This window comes from Zonotrichia leucophrys, chromosome 8 (genome assembly GCF_028769735.1).
Source record: "Zonotrichia leucophrys gambelii isolate GWCS_2022_RI chromosome 8, RI_Zleu_2.0, whole genome shotgun sequence".
NCBI classification, from domain to species: domain Eukaryota; kingdom Metazoa; phylum Chordata; class Aves; order Passeriformes; family Passerellidae; genus Zonotrichia; species Zonotrichia leucophrys.
In genome coordinates this window covers 10247188-10274807 of record NC_088178.1, presented here as the reverse complement: position 1 = coordinate 10274807, position 27620 = coordinate 10247188, and the positions used below count along the sequence as shown (strand labels likewise).

At 38.1% G+C, this 27620-nt stretch overlaps 1 protein-coding gene across 2 annotated transcripts in view; it reads right to left on the bottom strand.

The window, feature by feature from the left end:
• The window catches only part of VAV3 (vav guanine nucleotide exchange factor 3), a 147447-nt gene that overhangs the window by 71914 nt on the left and 47913 nt on the right, over positions 1-27620 (bottom strand). For both annotated transcript variants that reach the window (XM_064719563.1, XM_064719564.1), the window contains exons 3-15: positions 22947-23005; positions 22154-22219; positions 19779-19887; positions 17437-17529; positions 17273-17341; positions 13959-14062; positions 11903-12002; positions 10509-10604; positions 8792-8860; positions 6283-6369; positions 5775-5860; positions 5277-5409; positions 4835-4944 (exon numbers count right to left, since the gene is read on the bottom strand). In XM_064719563.1, coding sequence (XP_064575633.1) covers positions 4835-4944; positions 5277-5409; positions 5775-5860; positions 6283-6369; positions 8792-8860; positions 10509-10604; positions 11903-12002; positions 13959-14062; positions 17273-17341; positions 17437-17529; positions 19779-19887; positions 22154-22219; positions 22947-23005 — 1181 coding nt within the window. The remainder of the gene's footprint in view (positions 1-4834; positions 4945-5276; positions 5410-5774; positions 5861-6282; positions 6370-8791; positions 8861-10508; positions 10605-11902; positions 12003-13958; positions 14063-17272; positions 17342-17436; positions 17530-19778; positions 19888-22153; positions 22220-22946; positions 23006-27620) is intronic.

Below are 27620 nucleotides of genomic sequence, written 5' to 3'. Positions count from 1 at the left end.
AAGCAGAAACTACAATCATAGTACTTCAGAAAGTGAAATTTTAACTGTTCCTCTGCCTGCAACATCTTCTCATATATTTCTCAGTTTGTGAAAGGCAATAGCTGAGTAAAGGCTAATTAAAAGGTGTATTACAACACTGTGGCAGGAGACTTTACAATATTGGTTCTGTGTCTTAAAATCTAGCAGGACTAAAGCTAACACAGCCCTGAGAAACCTAAGCCTTGCAGAAGACTAAAGCCAAAAATCTCTACACACCTCTTCCAACTTAAATGCTTTTTTAAATTGCATTTATGTGTAAGATGTTTCTATACTCAAGTCAAAATTGCTGACAGTCATTTTTACAGTGGATTACAAAACCCAGTTGAGAAAGGCTTAATTAAATTAGGAAAGTGGACAACATAATGACAAAATAAATTCAGCACAAACCAGCATAAGATATTACATGTCATATTACACTAATGGATTCAAATATTGTCAGTGGGAAAATATAATCTGCATCCTTTCATGGGAAAGATCTCTACTGTTGTGGTGAGGAGAACACACCTGCTTCATGCTCTGCTGTGATCAAGAAACAAACTACACACAAAGTATTTAGTGGATGGAAGGGAGTGTTAAATGTCAGCATGAGACAGATATAGCAACAATCAACAGATTTTCTTTCACTATTTATTCCATCATCTCGTGAGAAAATAGAAAAATTAAATTCTTACCAACAATGATGAGAAAAGCAGTTGCTCTTTAATAAGAAATTAAGCCTTGTAATTAGTCAACTAAGTACCAATATAACTGAGGTACATAAATAGAATACATACATAGGCATACAAAAGAGGAGGGACACTTCACCTTTCAAGCAGTATTTTCTTTATAAAAAGAATGGTTAGCATAAATTCATTGACACAAATATTTGCCAACTACTTATAAAAATAATTATCTTTAAAATCAAAAAGCATATGTAGAAGAGCTTTCTAGACAAAAATATCAATCAACACTCCCACCTTTTAGCATAAGCCAAATAACATGAAAATATTACTTATTTGTTCCGATTTTTCTGCTGTTTTCAATAGGAGAGGAAAGAAATTAGACAAGATGTGCTACTAGAAAACATAAAAGATTTGTGTCTCGCACAATCAGTTTTTGAGGTTTTAAATGACCTAGTTATGGCAAATAAACCATGCACTTTATCACATTGGTGACAAACTTTCATTTAATACATGATGTCTCTAATTTGGCTGAATGGGAACAGTAATTTGGCTGTACACTTCCATCAATATTATTCTGGATATGGAATGACTTTGCATTTAAACCAGTGCTATTTGACACGCTAGACCAAATTTAAACATTCCATGGCTGGTAACAGTAGTCTTTGCAGCACTATGTTTGCAAATATGCTTATTTACCCTTGCATCATCCACTGCTATGAACAATACCAAAATAGCAGGAAAAAAATAGCAACTGCTCAAGTTGGCCACAGTCACAGTTATGCCCCACATCTCTTCCAAGGCAATAAGCAGGTTACACCCTCCTGTGCATGCAGAATGTGCATTCACAGCAGTGAGAGAAGAGGCACATCAAGGCAGAACTCAGACACTGGCAATGATGGCTCCTCTTAAAACATCCTCTGTGGTTTCTGACAGACAGCTTTAAGAAAACTTCTCCAATCCACCAACAAGAGTTTCCACTTTAAGAGCTTGACTGCAACATTAACTATGCTGCCCCAGTGTCCTGCTTCAGTTTATTGTGATCTAGAAAACCCAGTACTCCAAAAGAAGCAGCAATTTTGGGTTGTAAACAGTAAACCTTTTTTTGGGGATCTATAGGTAAATGAGCAGCTGTGAGTATTACTATGCCTAGGTCAACAGCATCAAAATCAATGCAGCCAGACCACAGTATCATTGTTGTATAAGGATGTGCTGTATTAAGAGACCTCAAGAAGAACCATGAAATTCTTAGAAGAAAAAGAAATCGGGGTGTTTGGTATATTATATATTTTCTAAATAAAGCAACAGTCTCAGGAAAACAACAAATACATACTGTGGGAACAGAGCTGCCATAAAAACAATAAATAAATTAAATAAATAAAAACTATTTACTCAGTTTCCTATGACCAGCAACCAAGCATTTTCAACCTCCCTCAAAACAAAACTCACCACACACTACACTAACAGAGCTGGCTAAGAGGTAGAATATTTTCACAGGTTTTTGAAATTAGCTTTCCAAGAGAAATTTACTACTCTGAAAAGTAACACTCTGGAAATAGCACTGGGGTTTCATCAAGCCTTCCTTTAGGGATTTTCCATACCAAGTATGCCTAATGTATTCCTGCCCTCTGCACCTAAATCAAGTCCAGCCAGCAAAGCAGTGTTCTCCTCTATTTCATACTTCATCAATAAATTCCCCATATCTGGGGAATTTCAATAACCCCAGCATCTCAACAATAGTGCTTTTTCAGCAACTAAACTATCATCACTGTTTCATACACCAGTATAAACATCTACATTCCCCCCCTCAAAAAGAGAAATTACAGCCTAGCTGAAATAATTATGCCTTTTAGTCTGTTCTAGTAGCAACAAGGTTAATTTTTACTTTAAAAATAATAAGAGAGATCCTAGTTTGTTCTCTTATTATGTTCTTCGATTAACACTTGCACAAACTACAAAGTAGTAGATCAACACACTGCTATCCCAAAGGCATTGAAATTTCTGTCTGGAACTCAGTAAACAATATCACTTCTGATAATCAAAACCCAAAGTTATTCACCCCTTGAATTGTGCTGGGTTTGCAGTCTTGTAAAATTTTAAGTAATGAGAAGTATTTTGCCCATGGAAGTAGTAATTATATTGAATGCAATGAATAAGAGCACAATTTCAATCACAGCTACGTTTCAGAACAGAAAAATATCTAAAAAATCTTTTAAAAAAATCTATACAGTAGACAATGAGAACCCTGAAAACTACAAATGAAACCAATGGAGAGACCATTCCACACATTCAGCTTGGTTTGTTCCTAAATACCAACTCTTGTGTCTAACCATGCACTAGAAGATCATCATTGCTGCATGCACCAAGGAATGTTTTGGGAGAGATGCTGAGGGAAACATGCAGTGACGTCAAGCCCATGTAACCGAGCTGGGGATAAGCAATGAGAACTCCAAAAAGGATAAAGCAATAATGCCATTGCACCATGTTGCCCCTCAGCCCTGATGCTGCTGCTCCAGCCCCGGTGCCTCAACCACACGGACAGAGGTTAAACTAGAGGTGTGGCTTTACAAGAAGGACAAACATCCATGCAAGGCACCACCACCCATTTTCAAAGACCAAGTCTATCTGCCAGAGAGGAAAGAGCAGCACTTGCCAAGCACAGAGGTTCCGCCTGCTCTGCTCCCACAGGCCAGCAGCAGCCACAACCCCTGTGACAGAGGCACATTGCCAACAGCTGAGCAGTGCTGGCTGGTGCCCAGCACTGAATGAGGGCAGAGCTGCACTCACACAGCAACACCAGGAGGGGCAGGGGAGAATGGTCCTGCACACAACCATAGACATGGCTGGGAATAATTGGTTAAAAAAAAATTCATAGTGCTCTTCCCACTCTTCTTAGCTCCTTGCCTGACTTCTGCTTTATTTGGTTTTTTGGGGCACTGGGCCAGGATGCCTAAAGAGTGATGAAGAGTCACATTGCTGAAGCTGATAAGTCTGAGTGCCTCACTTCTCACACACATGTTAAGTAAATATAATTATGATATTACACAAAGCACAGCAGGGAGAGCAGAGGGACAGAAAGAGGTAGACATGCAAATAAATACTTCCTTCCATCCCCAATTACGCCACCCAGAAATTTTTGCCAAAACACATGTCATTTTTGCTTCAATAAAAATCAGCAAGATGGGAAATCTAGTAAACAGGCTTTATTGTATCTGTACAGCTCAGCTTCTCCTTCCATATATTTCTGTTATATCATTAACACTCATCATACTGAGGTTTTTTAAAAATTTATACATAATTTTTGAGGAGGTTTCACTCAATTCAGCTCACAATAGCCTTTTTCCTGAATCCACACCCCTTTACAACCATGTCCAAACCCACCATTGCTAATGCTGTGTTCACTGGGAGCCTCTCACTCCCCCTCACTCTTTTTCTTGCCATAAAGCAAGCATTACCTGTCATCCAAATCCCTTGTGCGTGCTTTAAATTTAATCACAATACCCAAAGTGTCAATAATCATGTTTGTCTTTCTGACAAGAATCAGAAATGGAAATAAAGTTCATGCTGCATAACAATAATGTAATCTGCAGTGCTGCAACTGAACACTTACTTTTCAAGAAGTCTAAAGCAACCTCCTCTCACTTTAAAACATACAAAGGAAATCAGCCTTTTGAAACTAAATCTAATATGCCAAGCAACTTGATTCAGCTGCTAACTAATAAATTAGATAAAACCTCCTAGGAAAGATGCCAGCATCCCCTCCCAAACCACCAGCATCACCTTTCAAAAACATACTTCAATTAGTCAAAATTAAAATGGGATAGGAAAAATGTCACTGTTCTGATATTTATTGTTAATATAATTATTATTTCTTCATGGCTGCTTAAGACCGCATTACTACAACAGTTTCAGCATCAAGGCTGGAAAATACTGCATAGCCTACAGTGCCCTCTTCCTTTTCCAAGAGGAATTTCAGGGAAATACTGTTGATGAAGATGTCAATCAGTTGTTTCTCAGAATATCAAATAAAATAGATAACTAGACTGTATTAAAACATGAAAAAATTTCAGTATAGTTTAAGCAAAATTCTTACATGAATGATGAATGTGATTCTATCTTAATAAAAATATACTTACAGAGCCATCTGAAACTGTTCAAGCCATTTTTTCTTTAAGTCTTTAGTTTTGCAATAAACTTCTAAACCATTTTCACCTTGGATATGAATGAGGTAGAAGCCATAAGACCACTGCATAAGAAGATTGGGAATACAAAAGTCATCAGTTGTGAAGAACAAAGAAGGAAAAAAAACCTAAAAAAAATAACAAAGCATTTGTATATTCCTTAATTCATTAATTTTGGGAACAGTAAGACTACTTCATTGTGTTCCCTTAGAATGACTTACTCAAACATTTAAATTACCTCAAAATAAACAAAGTTGAAATCTAAATATTCACGCCAGCTTATATTTAAAATGAAAAGCATCTTAAAGAAATTGTACTTACATTTTGAACTCCCACAAAATGCTTCAAATTCTTGCTAAAAGTAAACATTTTACACGAATTAACAACAAATATTTACCTTCTTATTTTCTTTATCAGTAGTAGGGTTGTTTGTAATTTTGTATTTCTGAAGATCTATTATTTCCTTCATTTCATAATTATCGCCTCTCCGTTTACAAACAATGACAGCTAGATCAAACAAGAAGATATGCCTATGAAAATACAATACAGAGATGGTTAAAATCACTCCAGAAAGCTAACACCAGAAAGTCCTAATTTACACACTTTTGCCAGTGGCACTTAAAATTTTGAAGATGAAGAACTAAACTACTGGCTAATAAAACCAACATTTAAAGTACTTTTGCTTAAGACCAACTCCTTGTAAGGGACTTAGTGATCTCAGACAATAACACAATAACTAATTTTCCATTCATCACTTTGCACACTCACAGTGGCAGACAGATTCTGTGAATGCCCAGTGGAATGGAAAGCCCCCACGAATCAGTGAGCCAACCTCCAATCTAGCAAGAGTTACTTCACAGGTTTCAATAGCCAACACCACAAGTTATGCCATCACCTGTCTTGCCTTGCACGTTTGTCTAATGTTGTTATCCGTATTTCCCCATCACCTTGAGGTCTGCCATATTGTAAGAGGGAATGGTTCTGAAATAGAAGTAAAATGTATGATTCCATACAGCAACAGTGTGAAAATAGCAACACATTCAAATGTTAGACCACTCACTCCTTTTACTCCCGTAAAGGACTTCTCACACCAGGAAACATCTTTTCCTTACTAACATACACTAAATACTATAAAGAATCAGCCCATTCATCTTGGTCTTGAAATGGGAAAGATTTTCCCACTACAGAAACATCTGAGAGTCACTGTACACTTACATATCTAACTACCAACATGCAGAACAGTGAGATTTATGTACTTTAATAGAATTCTAAACGAAGCAAAACATACTTCTACTTAAATATTACCAAGAATATTATAAAATCCTATGAAATGAGGATAAAATACATCAATATGTTTGATCAAAAGTGATTTTAAAATTATATGTAAATTAAAAATCACGTACCAAATTCTCTATTGATAGTTGAAATTGTCTAATTTCCCGAAGTGTTTCATTATCTCTCTTTACTTCATTTACATATTGAGCCAAGTCCTAGAGTATCAACAGCAAAAGAGAGGAAAATAATAACTTCTCTATAACAGACTGCTGTAATGGATTACTTTGACAAGTTTATTTCTAATTTTATCTTTGTCTTATCTACATATTTAGTAATTTTATTTGAAAATCTCTTGGATGTTCAAGAATTAACAATATGTATGCCTAAATAAAGAAGGAAAAAAGTGTCTGCATTTGTTAATAATAGTTACAACGCTCTTCATGATATCTATTGAAACATGAACTTACTATCAAGAAAGAGGGAAACAAGTAATGAATTCTTAAAAAGAGCTGGTTTTTTCTGAATTTTCTTAGTCTTTTATTTTCAAGATTAAAGATGGAAACATAATTCATGCAGCTCACTACTGAAAAAGCAGTCAACATCCAACCTCGGAGGTAAATAGAAGATAAATAGAGAACATAGCAGAAAACATCTATAAGGCAGCTGAAAAGCAGAATGCAAGGTGTAAATGAATCATAAACCTGGGTGCTTATAAGCTACAGCCCCAGTAGGGGGATCTTGCTCTTACTGCTGCACAGCAGAGAGAAGCCATTACACAGCAGATTTTAAAAGGGGCTTTTGAAGGGATATACTACCTGAAGTCACAGGGTGAGATCATTATTGTGCCCTTTACCAGAACATGTACTGTACACATTTCACTAAGACCTTTAAAATGCTCTGAAGATGCCTGAGTAATAGTGACAATTTGCTGGGGCTTCTGTGTTTATGGCTAGAGATGAGGAATGAGCAGAAGAGGTAACTGGTAGGGTCAGGAATGCTGAGAGCAGCAGTTGGAGAAGGCATTCTGATCTTCCTAACTTGCTTTCACAGTATCCCTTCAGTATGGTCACAAATTTGGAGGGTGGGAGGAAAACACATCTTCTCCCCAAGACGTTTTTAATCAAAATCTATGAATAGCTGCAGTCATTATGTTAGCTTCCCAAATGGATCTGTGCAGGATACATTCACGTCATTCTTAAAAAGGCTTGGGTTAGCAATTAAATAACCTCCTTTCTTGCTGCCAAAAGAAATCCAACAGCATCATCCTTCCAAGAGTTTTCTTTCCTGGGGGGCAGTACCCCTTTGCTAGCAGTTTTTCCAAAGACATTTTCTTTTTGTCTCTCTTGGTGAGAGACACCGGGGTTTTTCAAAGCTAAACACAGTGCTACACTGTTATTTTTACTACAATACCAGGGGCTACAGTAAATCAGAATGGGAACAATGCTGCAACCTTAAGGAAAGACACTCATATCTCAGGGGTTTGTGGGTTTGGAGGGGCTGGGGGTGAGAATTTGTGGTATTTTGTTTGGTTACAGCCTGCCAGTCAGTGCATATCTGCCACAGCCACTCTGGCAGGTGATTTCTTTGATTTTTACATCCAACAGACACCAACAATGAAGAAAACCAGCAAATTGGAAAGAAAAAGCAGGGGTAAATATAAAGCAGAGTTGTTTTCCAAGCCAATTAGCAGCAACCAGGATGCATGGCCTGCCACTAGATGGATGAACATTGTGCCACTTCTTTTCAGGCACCTCTCCGAGGGAAATTATCATGGTGCCCATCCCTCTACATTCACTGCACAAAAATGGGTAACAAAAGAAGGGAACTAAAAATCTCATTTGTGAGCTGGTTTGTATTCCAGGCATTCAAGGCAGCCACAAAATATGAGACAGCTGTGTGACCCAAAACTAACTTAGTCTGACTTCAGCATCTACTGTGGACCATACAGCTTACAACAGGAGATATAATTTATGTCATGTTGGCTCCTTTCTCCACAGAGAACAGAAAAACCTTCCCAATTCCAGCACATGAATGTCACCATTCACGCCATGAAGGCAACTGAAGCAGAGCCGTGCTTTGCTTCTGAAGCTGTGCAAAGCACATAATATATTACCTTATTCACAAGGCAGCACAGTTATTCTATAAAGCATTTGTTTGTACCACTTGCAGGTGAATCTACAGTGACAGGTACCTTACCTCCAGAAAGAGACTACTGCTTTCAAAGGTAATGCCACAGAGATCATATTAAGATGACATAAAAAGGTCTTGTAAACAAAGACAGCTCTCCATCTCTCGAGGAAATTACTGATCTTGATTGAAATTGACTTACAGTAGTAGAAATACTCCTAAATTTCAGAAGCAAGATCAACATGACAAACACCTGTTTTTCAGCAGATGCAAAAGTAACCCAAAATGAGGAAGTTCCATTTCACAAGCCCTCTGCAGAAAACTACTGAACTTGTTTCCTAGACTTGAGCAAAACCCTCAACTTTATACTTGCCATGACATACAAAGCTCACAGGAACCGGTGAAAACATGTTTGAAATGTTGTGAAGAACATGATCTCCTCCAGGAAATAGAATTCTGAGCTACCATTCTAACCACCAACAGACATCTATACTTCACTGCCTTACTCACCTTCATTGCATCAAGTGCCAGTCTTAGATTTGCCTTCTCCATGGCATCAGTAGTGTGCTTTACCAGCTCCTGTGGACACAGCAGTTAAAACTTTCCACCCACTGTTTGTCATTTTTATAAATTGAAATCATCATTGCTCATCCTCACCCCCAAAAAATACAGAAGCCAAAGCCAGAAAACACAGCCCAAGAATAGGCATTTTCATGCCCAGAGTGAGCAGCCTATCAGTGAGTGGGGACTATTGCAAACAGTTAATTGGCAAGGGTTTAGGAATCATTGCTGCACAGCCTAAACACTGACTTGAGCTGCTAATGAACCATCACAATAAGTGAATTTGGTCTGTCTAGCACTTAAAACTTGCCAAATCAGATCATTACTGTATGTGCATGCTGGAAGCCCAGGTAAACAACATTCAGGTTCATTTACACATTGCTATATGGTATTTCATCCTATTCCAAAGCATACACTTTTCCACAGACAAGGATCCAGGCTGGCAGTAAAATTTCAGCTGAAGTGTGCACAGCTTAAAAGTCACTGTCTCATCATACCTAAGAGGAAGCTGACTCAAAAAACATACTGAAATCAAGTTTACATGTTCAAAGAACTCTTTTAACCACTTCCTATATGGAAAATACTGAGTCTTTTTGGGGCCTTATGAAGCAGAATAACAACCTCTTGGGGAAACAGGCCATTTCTTCTTTATAATTTGAGGCAATAATTATACATTTCAGCTCAGATAACTTAGTAAAATCATAAGAAATTGAATAGTATTTCTAATACTCATATTACAATTAATAATAATTAGTACTTATATTTGCATTGCAATTCTAATAATTCACTCATTTTCTTTCCAAGTCTAAAATATTTTTCTTGTACAACAGATATTGTTACACAGAGCATAGTGACATTGTATATCATCTTTCCACAATATACAGGTTGACTATAAAATCATGAGTCGTATCTCATAAGTTTTTTTAAGAAGTTGTACCATTAATTTTGCTTTTTTTCCAATTTTGCATTGATCAAAATATTGATGACTCATTTACAGAAGTATTTCAAAAATTTGATATTACAAAATGTATGTTGTTCTGCAGAGTAAAAATTATGCTCCATATATAAGTAGCAGATCTTTTTAAAATGACATTTTACAAGCATCAGCAGGTTGACAGTCTAATATAGTAATACATTTCTTCTCAGCTGAACTAATGAGTCTCCTGGCACAGCTATCAAATTAAATTTATAAGACTCTCCACCCTTATTACAGGACTAACTGCAAAAGCTAATGCTTTGTGGGTTATAACAAGAAGCATTTCAAAATAAATATGGCTTAATTGCAATTTATGACAGCAAAGAAGTATCTTAAAAGTATGCTGTATGTATGGCCCAGCTTCCTCTTTTGGAGGGTAATGGTTCACATTTCCAAGTACCATGCTTATGGTTTGGTACTACTAACCAATTTAAACACACCAACAATAAAAGGTCCAGAGACTGAGGAAACAATCATGTTTTATTTTATTTTCCCCAGATATGCTTTAGCTCTAAGGAATTATCTCTGGGAGAAACCCTGCACTTGACTGAGTTTTATTTCTTAACAAATCCAGGGAAGCATCAATCACCTTCCTTTGATAAAGACATTTGGCTTTCATTTTTACAACCCACTGATGATAAACAACCACAGTTTTTCTCTCAGCCCCCTTAAATTTCAAAAATAAAATACCTGGAGCAGTAGGTGATATTTCAGCACTCTTTGCATTGGAACCACTAGGAGATCCCGCAATGTAAATTTCCCATTATTGGCCCTCTTGGAACATTCCTAGTTCAAAGCAGAAGAAAGAATAAGACAATAGGGCTAGAAAATAAACCTATTCCAGTGATACATATGAAAACTCAGTGACCTAGAAGCAACTATCTTAAGCTTGTGATAAATACTAGCAACAAAATGAAGAAAAACAGTTGATAAGACAAAACCAAAAAAAGCGAAAGTAACCTGCATTTAGTCACATGTTCTCAGATGTTTCAACATTCATAAAAGAGTAGAAAAAAGGCAACAGAAACTAGGCCTTCATTACAACTAAAAAAAAATATTTTCCTATGGGGCAAAAAACCCCCAAAAGGCAATCATGAAAACTACAGGTCAGTCAGTCTCACTTCAGCACTTCACTGCAAAAATTGTGGAGCAAGTCCTCTTGGCATCAATATGTGGGCACATGAGGAAGCCATATGGGAATATCCAACATGGATTTACCACAAGTTAACACCTGACCTAAGTGACTGGATCTGTAAATGGGTGGGGACAGTCTGCCTTGAATTTTCCATGGCTTCATCTCTCACAGCAGAGTAATATCCAGGTTGGGATGTTATGCTCTAGGTCTATAAGAAACTGACTGAATTATGAGGTGCAAAAAGTGCAGTGACTGATGTTTCCTGCACCACCTGAGGGACAACTGCAACCAGAGCTCCTCAGGGCTCTGTCCAAGGCCCCCTCCCCTTCAGTGGCATTGGCAATGATGAGCAGCAGAAGACCCAGGACAGCCCAGCAGGGCTGCAGGCAGCACAGCCCAGGGTGCAGCTGGCACCGCTCGGGGCAGGCTCAGCACAAGCCTCACACGAAGGCAGCAAGGCAAAGGTGGCATCCCTCACCCCACAGGCACCAGCCAGGGACACGCTGACCCTGAGGGCTCAGCAGACGGGCAGCAGCTCTGCAGAAAGCACCACGGGGTCAAGGCAGACAACCCTGAGGCCAAGGGACAAGGGCCTGGGCAGCCTACAGGTCCCTCCCAGCCTGTTAATCCTGCAACTCTGTGTTCCAGCTGAGACACACTGATAAATGGAAGGGTACCACTGATGGTCACATCCTGAGAGAAAACACTAACTCTGCTAATGTCAGGGGCAAAGCTCCCTTCACTTCAGGATCAGCAGGTACACTTTAGTGCATGCAGCACATTTTCATTTGATCAGAGACTCCAAAAGAATGAAGGGAAACACATAGACTCATCAGTCCAGATAGTTTCATCATCATAAAGGTTTGACTTCAATGAAAGCAGCACATAGTCACAGAAATACATGGTATAAGGTGCATACATATATATACATGTTAAAAAATACTGATACCTCTAACTTCAATTTAACGTCTTCTTTTGTCTTAGAGATATTGTCTAAGCACGATATTGCTATCTCCACTTGACTGCAGTACTGTCCATAAATAACCAACCTAAATCAAAGCAAGAGAAAGAATGAAAGGAACATTTATTTATTTAAGAACAACCCTTGATCATTTTTTCCACAATCCTTGTTTCAAAAGGAGCAGTGCCTATACAAGCACTGCTTGTATAGGGTAGAATTTAAGCATGTGTTCAATGGACAACATGAATGAATGAATACTATCCAGGAGAACAGTTTTGCTCTACTTTCAAAATAGTCTAAAACCATTGCATTTTCCTTTAATAGTTAACTGTATATAAATATGTTCTGATAAATCCAGGATTCAAGAAAAAGCAGCAAATTTTCTGTTGAACACAACAGTCTAGAGTGTTTACAGCAATGTAGACTTCCATGGTTGTAATGAGTAAGTTCTGGAGCACAGGCCTAACAGCATTAATTACAGCCATCCTTTAAAGAACTTGTAGGTTATCCATACTCATCTATCACCAACATTTTCTATCAGGTCTAAGCTCTCAGATCAAAATAATAGTGTATGAAATCTCAAGAAATTTTCAATAGATGTCAAGTGAAGCAATGCTTCCTGAAGAAGCCTGGTTTTACAACAGGAATTTCTTGCCTCTCCCTGTGGAGTGCTTCTTTCTGCTAGTCCCAGTGCCAAGAGTGCTCCTTTCTTTCACCTTTTCATCTATTTCTTGAGGTGATTTCTTCTGTATGCTTCAAACCTTTTTTGGTGGATTCCCATGAGCCTTCAACTAAGTGTCCTAAATTTATTTTTCTCTCACCTAACCTTTACCCTTTTATTTAATTCTTTTTTTCACAATAAGGTGATGACAATGATTTAAAACTTACCATTTTGGATTACTTTTAACCACTGTATGGTTCTGACACTGCATCAACATCTGTTCCCTTTTTACAGTAATATAAACTTGGTATTTCTTCTCAGCGTCCTTTGTTCCTCTTTTCACATTTCAGAACAACTTTAGAAAGATAAGCATTTCCCAGAACAACTCCTTCTCCCCTGATTCCCTCCTACAGCAGCAGAAAGTGTAACAGCCTGGGAAATAACTGTGTGCTGCTCCAAACCAGAAACTGAGACAGAGGGTCTCTGAAGGCAGGACTGTTTCTGGGCAGTTTGGGACACCCTCCTCCCTTGGAAAACTGTCCCATCCAGCATTCTTGGGATGCTGCTGTCCAATTTCTCACACACTAATTATTACTGCAGTAATCCTCCTTCACCCTGAAGCAAACCCAGTTAGCTCCCTCAAGTCTGACTCTCCTCCCAGAATTACTTAATTTTCAACCAAATCCCAAAGGTTACTTTAAGGTAGGTCAGCAATGTAGCCAACAGAACAAGGGTTTTCAGCCAAGTACCACAGGCGTATAAATTCATTTGGTGAGTCCAACAGAGTTGAGTTCAGAGCTGGCAGAAGGAACAACATGAAAAGGTGGGTAAAAAATTGGCAATTAGCCCACAGGGTGTGGCATATTGCCACAGCTATCCTGTTATCAGCTTGGCTGCTTTTCAAAGCTTGAAGGCAAAGGGTGTTTGCTTTACTATCACACCTCTGACTCAGGGTAAAGCAAGACCATGGTCTCTTCTCTCTTCTCTTTTACATATGCTGCCTCTTCTTTCCAGTTATGACCTTTTGTGTTCTTGAATCTGAAACATCCCTAAGAAGTATCATTTATTTTATCTCCTAAACAGTACTAGTACATGTTATAAAATATCTGGCATTATATGCATGAAAAAAGTGCTGTGTAAAATTTAAGTTTCCTTAAAAATATATTTGTTACCTGTCTAAGTAGAAATATTGGCAAAGCTGGGCTAACAAGAGTGAGGGCTCATAAAACAATAGGTGGCATTTTGACTTCTCCCTCAAAACACCAAAACTAGCTTGCTACTTTGAACTTAACCCTGTTTCAGAAATATTCATCAAATAAAAATACAGTAAAATACCAAACTGAGCACATATCAGCACAATTAGTAAGAATCCTTAAATCTTACCTTTCCTTGTAGTTAATAAATATTTGATATAGGTTCTGATCATTTTTGTTAACAATGGAATCATTGATGTCCTGTGTTAGATTCCTGTGAATTTTCACCAAATCCTTAAAAACAGTAATGGGGAGGGGAAAAGCTTTGTAAAAACAAAATGGCTTAAAGCTTTGAATATAAAAATAAATTATTTTATGTTTGACTCATTGATTTCAATAAATTGGAAAGCAGATTATTTGAGAGTAGAATCTAATTTCAAGGTTTGGCACATCTTCCCTTAGAGTGCAACAAGAACAACTAAACTCCAAGAACTACCTATTAGAGACTAATTCATTCTAGCTTGGAACGTGCGCTGTTAATTCACCTTTATTTTATAATGATAATTTTAAAATCAAGCAAGTCAAGTAAATGCTTTAGTGACAAGCTGAAGTAATGATTCTTGTCCCCGAGCTGTGAAAAATTAGTTCTGTACATTACATTGGTCGATTAGTGATGTCCTAATGCTAAATTAACTGCAATCATAATGAGTTTCCCAATACAGCACGCAGCTAATGTCTGAGAGAAAATATTGCAGAAATATTTGCTCTTTGATTACTGTTGCAACTCCTTACTTATACACCATCATACAGAAACTATAGGAGACTGCATCAGCTTAAACACTGTATGGACACTGTCAGAGAATTCATAACAAATTAAGTCAAAACAGGTTAAGAAATTTTGAAATCTGGGTAACTGTAAGTAGTACACAGAGCATTGGAATGAAAAACAAGACTGTTTAACAGAGTAAGTCACTGAAGGAGATTTAATTCAAGAAATGATACACTACAAAAATAGTATTCAACATTGATTCGTGAATTGAGTTAAAACATTTCACTTCACATGATGAAAACTAACAGTACATACAAGGTCAATCACCTCACTGATGAGGATGCAGAATCTTGAAACAGATCAAATTTAGTTGCTAGCAACTGTATGGCCTTATCCTCCAAATCTTAAGTTGCAGTACACAGACATTATTACAGAAATGCTTCCCAATTAATGTATTTGGAACAGGAGCACTTTTTCTAAGGAGTACACAGGGACTCAGCTAAGCAATACCCCTGAAAAACAGCTTAATGCTAAGGGAGCAATGAGTCTTTTTTGGGTTGCCATCTCTAATTCAAATCAAGTTTTAAACTAAACTAATGTTAACATCATTTGAAGTTAACGAATATTCCAACACTTCAGTATCTGTTACACATACTTCCATCTCTTTCTGTATGTCCATATATAGAATTCACAGGCATGCATAGGTACACCTATAAGTGCATTTATATGTGGGTGCACACATAGATGTACATACAAATGCATATATACACAATATAGACAGACCTATACAGATGCAAATATAAAGCCATACACTCACTTTAAAAAACAGAACTTCTATTTACGTCTGCCAATGAAAGGCACTCTCTTTAGACTGGTGAGCAATTTGGGGTAATTGCTTTTTTTCTTCAAAATGAAGTATTTTGGTATCAGCAAGCCTCTTTTAGACTCTATTTAAGGAATATAACATCACCCTAAGGAAACAATCCTTCACCACAACCCCTTAACAGAAGAAAATCCATTCTGTTCTGAGAACACAGCACTTGCTCTTCACATCTCACTTTGCTGCAGAGCTCTGTGTAACAGCTATTTTTAGTTTAAAGCAAGCTTCCACTGCCCTCCAGCCTTCCTGCTGAGGAACTGCCACACAGACAAGGTCTGAGCAGACAAAGCATTTGCAAATATTTTTGGCTTAGGCAAGTCCTGTATTTCTTTTTCTGTATTTCTGGATGCTTATGAAATGCTCCTGGAGTTGGGAATAAGCAGCATCTTCTAACAGCAGAATACTGAATGCTGGTAACAAAAAGCAATACAAAACAACTGAAACATAAGCTTACTATGTGTCTGTCTAGTCTAAAATACACAGGTTTCATTCTTTTTAATCTTCTGTGATCCCATGCAATCCTTTAACTAATAGTGAATGGGCTGACCTCCCTGCCTGTGCTTACAGCATTCAGGCTCTTTCTGTACCCTTGTGCAGTGTTTCCATTGACTGGAATTAGGTCTTTCAACAAAAGTCAATGTGCCTGGGCACACAGAGCCTTAGGAAAGGTCTACAGTAACTTAGGTAGGGCACATCATGGCTTTATTTGCAATAAGTAAGAAACACTAATGCAGGACAGAATATAGATTTGTTTTCAAAAGCCAAGCAATCTCTGTGGGAGCTGATGTAATTCAAGAAGCTAAGTTAGTTACTGATATCTGTGAGAATGTTTTGGACTAATATTCAAAGTGGAGGACAACGGCAATCAAGGGGCAGAGTGAAAACTTCACTGAGGGAAAAATATGGCAAGGGGTCAGGTATCATCTGCATAGTAAGTGTCAGCACTTACGTTCTATCAGGATGATGCTGGAACAGCAACCAAAACATTTTTATAGACAGGCCAGGTTCTCACAGAATAGAATAAAATCCTCAACACCTCCTCCTATAACCTGAGAGCCTGTTGGACACACCACATACGGCCAAACCAGAGGTGATATTTAACAAGCAGTAACAGTTTGATGTGGCTCACAGGCCACACTGTGGGGACCCTGTCTTTAAAAAGGCCTCATAAAAGAACATTGCTTTCATTTGTCTGTGTTAAGAGAGGCTTCAGACCATTGCTGATGTCTTCCTTTAAAGTTAGACAGACTAAAGACAGGCTGATCTCTTATCAACTAAAAATACATGTAAACTGTCATACTGTTTTGATTAAGCTGAAAATAAATGACACAAAGCAGCAATCACAGGAACCACTATTGTTTCAGTCAAATAGGAGGTTTCCTAGATGATTCACAGAGGATTTCCTTATCCTTTCCAGCACCAGATTCTGAGTCCTAAACTGAGTGTGTTCAATGATGCAGGAGCCAGGGCAGCTACAAGGAATTGCAGAGCAGCTACAGATAGCCAGTACACAGCAATAGGTAACTTAGCAGTTACAACTTTGTACCATCATTAAAATAACAGCATTTATTAGAAGATAATCCATTTCTAGAAATTATTAGCTTTTAAAGATTAAAAATACTGCAGTTTATAACAATTCACTATCTCATATGCTAATCCTCTTTAACTTACCTTATTCCCTCAAGCAGAAAAAGAAAAAAATTGGTAGTGTATATCTTTTTTAACGAACTAATATCCACATAAACACACCATGCACTGTAATTCAAATAATCATTTTGTGCAGTAACACGTAACACCAATATACCACAATCAGCTATGAACCTCATGTCTGTTCATTAAATATGTAATTACTCACAGTAATGTTGATGAAAACAGTATCAAACTCTGATGCTGACAGAAATCTCTTCAATGGCACCATGAAAAACTGAAAGAAAGAAATTATATACACATTGACTATTTTAATTTACGTTCTAGACTGCTATAAAAATGCATGTTACAAGTCTGTAAGCAGCATCTTACTTTCTCAATCGATTCCAGGGTTTCAGTGTACTTCTCTTCAGTTTGCTTTATTTCAGCAAGACAACAGCTTCTTATGTCATTTTCAGGACATTTCTGCAATTACAATGGAGTCAAGTTAAGTCATTAACAGGCACCTAATGGATAACAAATGGCTTTATTTGTTTAGAATTACTAAGTTAGGATAACTGCTTCCTGAATTTCTCTGAGTACTGCAGCCTCCAAAGATGACAGAAACAACCAAGAATATTTTAATGTTCAATTAGCTGATGACTTTAGTAAAATCAAAATCAAAGTAATATTATGAAAAATTAATGTTTAGACATAAAACACTGAAGTATCAGCATGTACACTGGAAGCTGAAATACAAGGTCACATTTAATTTACATCCAGACTGAGAAATCTTATTTTAAATACCCAGCAGTTAATAATTCTATTAAACTTAATGGGGCTAAATCACATAAGCAACTTTGCATTGCCATAAATATTGGATTCAGTATAATCCTTGTACTTATTTACAGTTTTTCCCCTTTTATTTCTCAAGGGGAGCCTTCTCTTCAGACTCAACAGAAGTATGTCCTCAGATCAGGAAGTGCAGTGACCTCAAAGTTCAGCTGTTGCATATGTATGTGTGTGCTTCCAACAAGACCCTGGATTTTTCATGTAAACCACCAGACTCATAGGACATGGAAGTAATTATCAGTAATTACATGACTCTATAAAAATAGTTTACAAGCACTCTTACCCAAGATAGGATTTTATTGAAGCTGTAATGCTGTAAATCCTATTTCAAATAGAAGAGTAAATAACTGGAAGATGATATGGAACAAATGCACAGAAGCTCTGGAGATATTAAGAGGTCAGCGTGGAGTTTGACACAGTAACTGGATGGGCTCTTGCAGTTAGAAGCAGTGACTAATCCAAAATGTTTTCTCCAACAACAAGAAGCAGCATCTTAACAAGCAATAGAACTACAACATACTTTCTGAAGCCTATTTATCAATTTGCAGCACCCCTCAGCATATCCCTGGTTGTATCTTACTTATTTTCATCCAATGTAGAGAATTCCTGTGCTGCATACAGACCAGATAACTAGATGATGTTCAGATACAGAGAGTCAGGAGTAGAAGTTTAGCACTCTAGTTCTTTCCATTCAGAAAAATTACCTTTAGCTTTTGAACAAAAGACTTTTTCTAGGAATGGCAAAATTTCTAGACAGAAATTTTAACATTTCAGAAACTACTCCTGAAAACCCAATTTGTGCAGTTCTTCATTTTCCCACAATGAACAGTAAGGTTCTGTCTTTATCAGATGCAGACACAAGCAACCATTTTGCAAAAATGCAGTCTTATCAGAAGAATTGTGCCTTGTGAGCATCATCATGGTCACCCTCGTCTCAAATGTATTCCCAAATTCTTTTGTACAGGGAAGGAGATACTGTCACAGTTAACTGTAGGTAATTAATTTCTATGAAGTATTAGAATTTGACATTATTTAGACTTTCAGCTATTTTTTACCTTTAGCTCAATACTGTCCAAAAAATGTTTGCATATTTGCCCCATTACAAAAGTTGCTGTACCCAATAGTTTATATCCATTTGCAAAACTTGGGCATTTGTTGTTCATCAGTACTTATATGAGCAATGCAAACAAACCCTGACATTCCATTCACTTCAGTTTTGAACTCACCTAACCCAAAGAGATCACTGACAGAGACACTTTTGGCAGAAATTGACATACCAATTTTTCTATCCACACTGCAAACATCTAGAATTTGAGTGCAATAAACAAAAGGAAAGAGGGAATAAGAAATAATGTGTGATACCAGTACAGGTAAGAAAAGCTGCCTCTGGAGTTCAGCTACACCTAGGGAAAACTTAGTGGAATAGTTTACTTTGCAACATAAACCTACACGGTTGGATAAATTCATTAATTTGAAGCAATTCTCAGTTGTCTTTGTTAGGCTAGTCACCTAAACTATGGCTGAAATAATAATATTATACACAAGAATTTCACAAAACTATAACAAATTTGAAGGTAGGACATTTTCAAGCAAGCAATTCAATTAACTGTTCTTCAAATAGCTGGTAAATTTTACTACTCAAAACTATCAAAGTAATTATTGTATTTCATTTAAAAATCACTTTTTTAAGCTTACTATAGTTAATGTTTTCCCCTTTTCCCAAAAAGCCTGCAAAGTCTCACATAGAAGATAATGCTCCACACATGAGAACTCTGGATGCAGCTGAGCAGAAGTGTCAGTGAAGCTATCTATAAAGACATCATTTCAACTTTCAACAAGTTAACTGCTATTGTTCCAAAGCAGCTAGGAACTGGAAAACATACAGGTTGCTGTGCTGCTTCATCTTTCATTAGGTCTTCATAAACTTCCCCACCTTCATCTTCTCCATAGACACAATCATACAACTCCTCATCTTCCTCAACACCAGTTTCACTGAAAAGATGAAAAGAAAAAAAAATGTGCAGCACAGACAAAGTACCACAGCTCTGCAAGGGACTACTCATAGGAGAAATTTCTACAGTAAACAAACAGATTAATTAATAGAATAGCTAATGAAAATAACTCATTAAGGGAAATTAGGTCCATTAATAATTTTATTTTCTCAATTCATTTAAAATAAATTTTACAGAATCAACACAATACCGAAGACTAATGAATTTAGAACTTCCCTTTTGCTGGGAACTAAACCAGCAGCAAAAGCAACACCTCAGGACAGTTTTGTCACAAGCTACAATCCACGTCCCTCTTTTCCTTGACCTTTTCCCCACCAAATCCAGTGAAGAGGAGCTGCCTGCATCCCAGTGCACTGGGATGTGAGACTGTTACAGGTCTTCTCCCTGTCTGAAGAAAGGATGAGCCAGGGTAAAATACACCAGAGACTGCAGAGCCAGCACTGAGGCACTGTACCTCCACATCATAAACCAGAACCTGGATCATCTCACACACCCTCCAGCAACACAAAAATGAACAAAGGAACCAATCCAACTGAAAACCAGACAGTTCAACAAAACCAACTATGTGCAAGTGATGCCCTGCGATTACCCAGACCACAGAAATACAGCACAAAGTCAGTGCTCAACTCTGCCCTCAGCTAATTCAGCTTCATTACAGTCAGCCCTGCTAGAGTGTAACCTGCTTTGTGCTAGGATTGCATCAAGCCTATAATAACTCCCCCTCCTGTTCCTTAGGGTAAGTCTACAAAAAAACTCAAAGATATTGAAAGTGGTCGAGCCACAATAACAACATAGAAACTGGATCAGATATGCAGACAATTTTGAGGTTTGTCCTGTTGGAAGACAACACTGAAACCCTTCAGAGTAAAAACCAACAGGTTACTCCAGCGTTTCAGTTCCCACCAGCAGTGATGCTGTGCTGGCACTTCACATTAAACACTGACAGCTGTCAGATGCAGCACACACTCCATTCTACTACCTCTGCTTCAGTCAACAAAAGCTGGCAAAAAGGCAGAGGAAGGGTAGAAACACTTCACTACTACAGCTCTTTCTGACAAAGAAATTTAAATTCATTTTAAATTCTTTAGACACCATTTAAACTCAGGGAAAATTAAATCAGTTTCAAATAAACTTACTGATAATTGAGGGAAACTAAAAAATGTGAGCTATTTGCATTATTCACTGGCACATTTGTTTCTTATTCTTGAATTGCTTCCTCACAATAGAGACAGTATGCGACTATTAAATTTCTGTTAATAATTTTCATAATTTGTTACACAAGAAGAGTTACAAATCAATTTCTTTGGTATGATTGGTTAGGTTTTTTTTTAATCAAAGACTGTCTCACAATGCTAAATTTACATACCCATTTAAGAACTGGTGGAACTATTTTCAAACAGTTATAATGCCACCACATCTAAGAGATAAGGACATCACCTCTTCTCCACTTGGGTCTCAGAGGAGACTACAATTCCAACCTTCTGCATGCTCTGCTACACAGAGTGAAAAGCAATTATCTATGAGACAGTCAGTCAGCTGCAGAGACAAGGACAAGCTTGGCAGGGAGAGTGGTAAATTGAGCAATGACAATCACACTGAGGTTTCCCTTCTTTATAGGCACTGAAGAAACAAATCCCTGGTGTGAACAGCAGCTTCTTTCCCACACTGCAGGAAGCAACATGCAAGGAGTGCTGGTGAACTTTGAGCCTTGGAACAGGGAGCTCTGACCTGGCTCTTGTCCAACACGATCCCTCAAGGATCTTGAGAGATCCCAGCCATAGGACAGAAGAGTATCCTGAGAATCCTGCAAACACTTACCCAGAAGAGGTAAATACACTCGCATTAAGAAATTCACTTACTTTAGGGAAAAGATCCTGAATTATGATCCAAACGTTCATTTTCTTTGCCTGTTAGCAAAGACAATTTCCTTGCTATTATCACTAAGTGATACTGCAATCTTCTGAAAGCCATTCTCATAGTACTGACAGGTGACTTAGAAATGCATTCTTTATTTCCTTTGCTACAAGCACCCTCTGTGAAACATGCTGCTTTATATACACAAATGTAGCATAATAATTCAAATAAGTTTTCATAATTAATTCTTCCTGGTCAGCATAATAACTAACAAAATATTTACTAATTAAATTAATATCTCATTCTCATTAAAACTATATGTTCTACAGCACAGTACAAACAATAGCATGCAACTGAAAGACAAAAATCTAATTAATATATTTACAACATACTCTATTAAATCAGGTAGACCTTTGTAGATATCTTCATCATCAACACTTTCTTCTGTAGGGAAGGGTCTATAGAAAGAGAAACAGCATTAATTACAGACACCACTAGCCTAGTCATACAGTGGATTTCTGTTTGGCTTCCAAAATTTTCACACAGATTATTATATACTAATGTGCTTATATGCCTCCCCCCTTTCTCTGATGAGCAGTGTATGCGTATTTATACTTCATTATGTGGATTGACACTTAATATAATAAAAACCCTACTGAGCACAGTTGTTATAAGCCACCACTGATACACACCATTGACATTTTTCAACTGGAAAAAAAGATCAAAACTTTCAGGTTAGATCTGGTTGGAGGGTTTTTTTGGTTTCTTTTTAAAAACAAGAATCCCACAACTTGGCCAATTTGGCAGATTTTTTAGACGCAAGAAAGAAGAGAAACCCAATTTGTCTCTACATAAATCAGCACTGCATCAGCTTGACTTCTGATCCCTGTGTCACGATTTTCACACAAGTTCTGCAATACCAGAACTGCTGCTCCTCTGTTCACCTCCTGTTTCAGTGCGAGCAGAACACACCACTCAGGCCCTTCAGCCAGTGTACAGAGGTAGCACACACCTTCTGGAGCTCCTCAGAGGTCCAGAGCCTTGCACACCTGCACTCTGGCACTCTGGCTTACAGCTGGAGAAGCTCTCAGTGGGGGACACAGCTTGAACTGCCTCTAACAACCTTGCCATGGAGCATCCCACCACGAGGCATTAGTGCCACCGTTCCCAATAGCAATAACATACCTTATGCCTGTGCCTAGGGCAATCGGAGTGCGGGAAAGCTTCGAAAGTGTTTCTATCACCTGCAGGAGAGGGAAGCAAACTCTGATTAGTTGTAGAACAGAAGCACTAAAACATTTTGTTCTCTATTGTTTCATTATCAGCAGCACTACTTCAAATCAAATTATATAAGCAGAGACAAAACCTGGCTGTGCCAAACACAGTTTGCAATTGGACCTGGACGCACTTGGAATTAGATTTTGTCCTAGGACCGCTGGGGCTCCTTGGGTAGCTGCAGCAGGAGGCGTTTGGGCAGCAGAGGGAGCCAGAGGCCGAGGCAGCAGGAGCCCGGGGCCCGGCGGGGAGACAGAGCCGGAGCTCCGCCCTCACCTCGGGGCCGGAGCTGAGCCCCCCCATCGGCCCCACGGGCACGGCCGCGCCGAGGAGCCCGGAACCCTTCCTCGTGTGTGGAATACGGCGGCAGCCCGAGAAACCCCATCCTAAGAGAACACCTCCTGTGAGCGCTGAGGTTACACACAAAGCGAGGGGGAGCATTAGGAAGCACGGAACACACACACGGTCACATACATGAGGTTGTTTGCTGGCAGCTGAATTCTCACAAGACCTATTTGACTCTGCCTGGCCAGCCCTCTCCACCATTACTGTTTACTCCCACGCAGATAGGCGAGTCTTATTTGCTAGAGAGAGAAAATGACCCTGCCTGAATGTCCACACTTCAGTGACAAGGTTTCCCCTGAACTCCTCAGAAGTTTCAGCCTGTATCTTTTCAAATCAAAATCCACATTAAACTGAAGAGAAATCTCAAAAGAAGCTTTTTATCAGAAGTATCAAAATTCAGTGCAGCAATCCTACATTTCTACATTTCACATGCATTTGGGAATAATCACTACAATTTCAGTTGTTTATTTTTGAAGTTCTAATTACAAGACTGCCATGACCATAAAAGAGAGTTAAAAGTGCATCTCTCAAAGGAAGGAAAATTACATGTTTACACAGGAGAATGACAAAGTTAAAACCACAGAGAAATATCACAAACTACAGCTTAAACTGAAGTTACAAAGTCTCCATAGTGAATATTTATAGGCAGATGAGCAAAATTAAGAATTAATGTTAGATTAATCCTGTGAAAGCAATATTTGGAGTTCATTTAAACAGCTGTGAAAATAATTGCCATTAAAAAAAAAATCTCGTTTTGCCTAACAGCAAAGAATAATAAAAACAAATAAATATGCCATTAACATAATCAAAGATGGGGGCACATTTCCCCTCTGAACAGAAGAAATGCAATATGGTCTAGAATAAGCTTTAGAAATTGTGAATAAAAGTTGATTAAATAAATGGCAAAATGAATTAAAAACTATTTCATGTTAATCAAAATATCAAAATTGAAAAAAGACTCCTTTAACAAGTCTTGGGGTTGCAGGGGAGTTCTGGTTTCCATAGCAGACCAGAACCTACCCCTGCACACCTGCAGCTGCAAGGAGCCCTGAGCCACACGAGACAAGATGCTGGGGGATTCAACGGCAAAATGATCTGTCCTGATGCATGGGTGGGCATTGATTGGCAAAATCAGAGGAGGCTTCATGGTTCTCAAAACAAAGAGGGGCAAGTCTGGTGAACTGAATATCCCTTACTTGTTTGAACATGATATTTCCCAGCATACAAAAAATCTCTTGCAAACTACTCCACCCACGCAGACCCTTTTCCTTAGAGGGATTCTCACTTATCTAGCATAATCAAACCCAGTAGATATATGGCTTACTCCTCACAGCTAATTACAGCTACTTCAAGATCACATTTAAAAAAAAAGAAGCCATACAAATAAAATTACAAATTTTAGGTAGGTAACTAGCAAACAGTTCCCAAAGTGTACTGCCGAGTTACATTTTAGAGCTATCAATATGTACACAAACAAAAGCAAGATTTATACATAAGAGGAATAGAAAAACTTTTTCAGGAACTGATGTGAAAACTTGGAGGGGACAGGCACAGAAGCCCACAATGACACCCACACACACTGGGGAAGCCAGAGAAGCATTTACCAGAAAATGTGCAGAGAAAAGGGTGGAGAAAGGAACTGCATGACTAGAGACAACAGGAGACTACAAGAATCTTCCCTGCCCTTAGAACAGAAACCATTAAGCATTCCAGTCTCTAGTAAAGATTAGAACACAGATTCAACTTCCACAGAACAAAAGATAATGCTTACCTATTGAACCACTCCTATTAAACCACAGCTTAAAACAGCTCTATCAAGAAACAGAACCATATTTACCAAGAGGCATTTTTCTTGCACTTGTGGTTTCCCTAAAGAACTCTAAAGAAAATGTCAAGAACACTTACACCAGTAATCACACATGGAATTACCACTTCTGGTCAACACACCAATCCAGTATCATACATGTTTAAATGTATTTGCTCCAACAAAAGGTGGGGCAAAGCAAGACTCTCCTTCTACATGAAATTACAGTTCTTTGGTTCTGAGACACTACAGAAACAACCAAGAGTTCCCAAATGTCATGGTCTATGGGGATGACTGCAGTTATGTATGTGCTGAATTGTCTGATAAACAGAATTTCAATAATCATTCAGCAAAACTAACTTAAATGCAGCAAAATGTCTGATTTGCAATACCTGACAAAAGATATATTTAGGAGTTTTTCAGAACAGTGATTGTTTGAAGCTCTATACAGTTGATATGAGGGAACCTATAATATTCTGAACTCCAGAATTACAATGTACTATACACATTAAAGTCCCTAACATGCAATTTAGCACTTTGCATGTGCTTTTTTTGCTTTGCTTTCTTCCTTTCAGCAGAGCTTTAATCCCTTTTATGCATTTAACCCTAAATGATCACCCAGCTCTCTTCCAAAGCAAGGACTCTGACAGATGCTCCTGTACTTTGAATAAGGCTTAACTGGATCTTAGTTTAAGTGCAAAAGTAGCACTCCTTGCCTGTACAAAGTCCAAAACAACAAGGAGTCCATGCCTGGTGCTGCTTTGCAGCAAACAAATGTACAAAGGGCTGCAGAGTTTTGCACACACAAGACCAGCAGGAACAGTCAGCAAAAAACAGGTACTCAGTAAAGATTCCTAATTGACATTCTGGCCACCTACAACACAGAAAAAAAAGAAACATTTTCACTCCAAAACATCCTACAACGAATACATTCCTTCACACTGAAAAGCACAATAATTCTGTGATTTGCCTGCAGGGAACTTGACATTGGCCGATATTAGCAAGAGGCTTCCAGGCATAAAAGGAAGCCTCACTGCACCCACCCCAAAACAGCTCCTTTGCACTGCCTAACACCACGAGACAGAGGTTAAGCAGGTCTTTAGAAGTCACATCAAAGTCACATTCACTTCAAGAAGATGTGAACGTCCAAGTTTGTTTTTCAGTACATAGGCAGTTTATGCAAAATATGACACAAAATTCAAATCTACAGCGTTGGAAGAGGAAGCACACCTCAGCCCACACCCTGGTGAGTGGCTTTGCCTCTCATTCATGTTTCAGGCACTGCTGGCAAGAGCGATGATCTCACATTGCTCTAATCATTAACTCTTTACTTCATTAGGAACTCTAACACCTTTTTTTTGCTTGATATTTTCTATGGCTTGACTTGACTTCCAGTTGTAGGTCAGACTCTCCAGTTTATATAAGAACTTTAAAATGCCTTGCCAAAACATTATTTTGTAATTTCCTGCAGCCATGCTCTTCAGTTTATCACATCAGATATTCCTGTGCTTGCTTACAGCAGCAGTACACTAGAGGGACTGTTTTACAACTTTCCATAGCATTAGTGTGTTTGAGTTTAAAATGTCCCTTTCTACAGTATTTTAATTGTGTCTCTTTTTAATCTTGTTTCTTTAAAAAGAACTTTTTAATTATGGAATTAAAGAACAGATTAGGTACATTTTAAGAGTACTTTTCCACTGTTAGAAGAAACAGAAGTAAATTATTTTGCAACTCACTGTCTCAACAAACAAGCAATAACTCTGTGCTACTGACAGCTGCTATAATAACTATGCCCATATTTATATTCCTGATATTTACCTAAACTGAAAATGTTAAGTGATCTGCAAATATTGATGGCATTATTTCCATAGCTTATGCCAGTAAAACCTAGAAAGACTCACTTGTGGTTAGATCATCAAAGCAGTTGCTTCCATGCAGGCACTTCTATCAGGTTGTGTTTTCCTACTGCACGGTAAAAGTCAGAGCTCTGGGCAGATCATGAAAAACAAAAAGCCAATGCATATAGAAATCCAGAAATGTTTCTGGAGAACACAACACCATACATTCTCTGCACATGGGGTGAGGCTCTTATGAGGCCAATTTTAAGTGCCTCATCTCCAGGACACTTTAAAGCCAGAACTGCCAGTCATGCCCACATGCTGAGTGAGTTCTCATGAAGCTGTTTTCACTCATTCACCAGACTGGTGAGGAGGAGGGGAAAGAGAAACATCATTTTCATGTGTCACTCAGAGACAAGATGAAAATGCTAGACATAAACATCATCTCAAATTGCTTACATGAAGAAAGGTTCATCTTGTGCTACTGTAGAGTTTACCAGGCTCTGGACAACCCTAGATCAATACTTCACTTGGCACAGAGGGGGGTGGGGGGAGTTGAAATATATCTATTGATTGATATGTATGAATATTGTACAC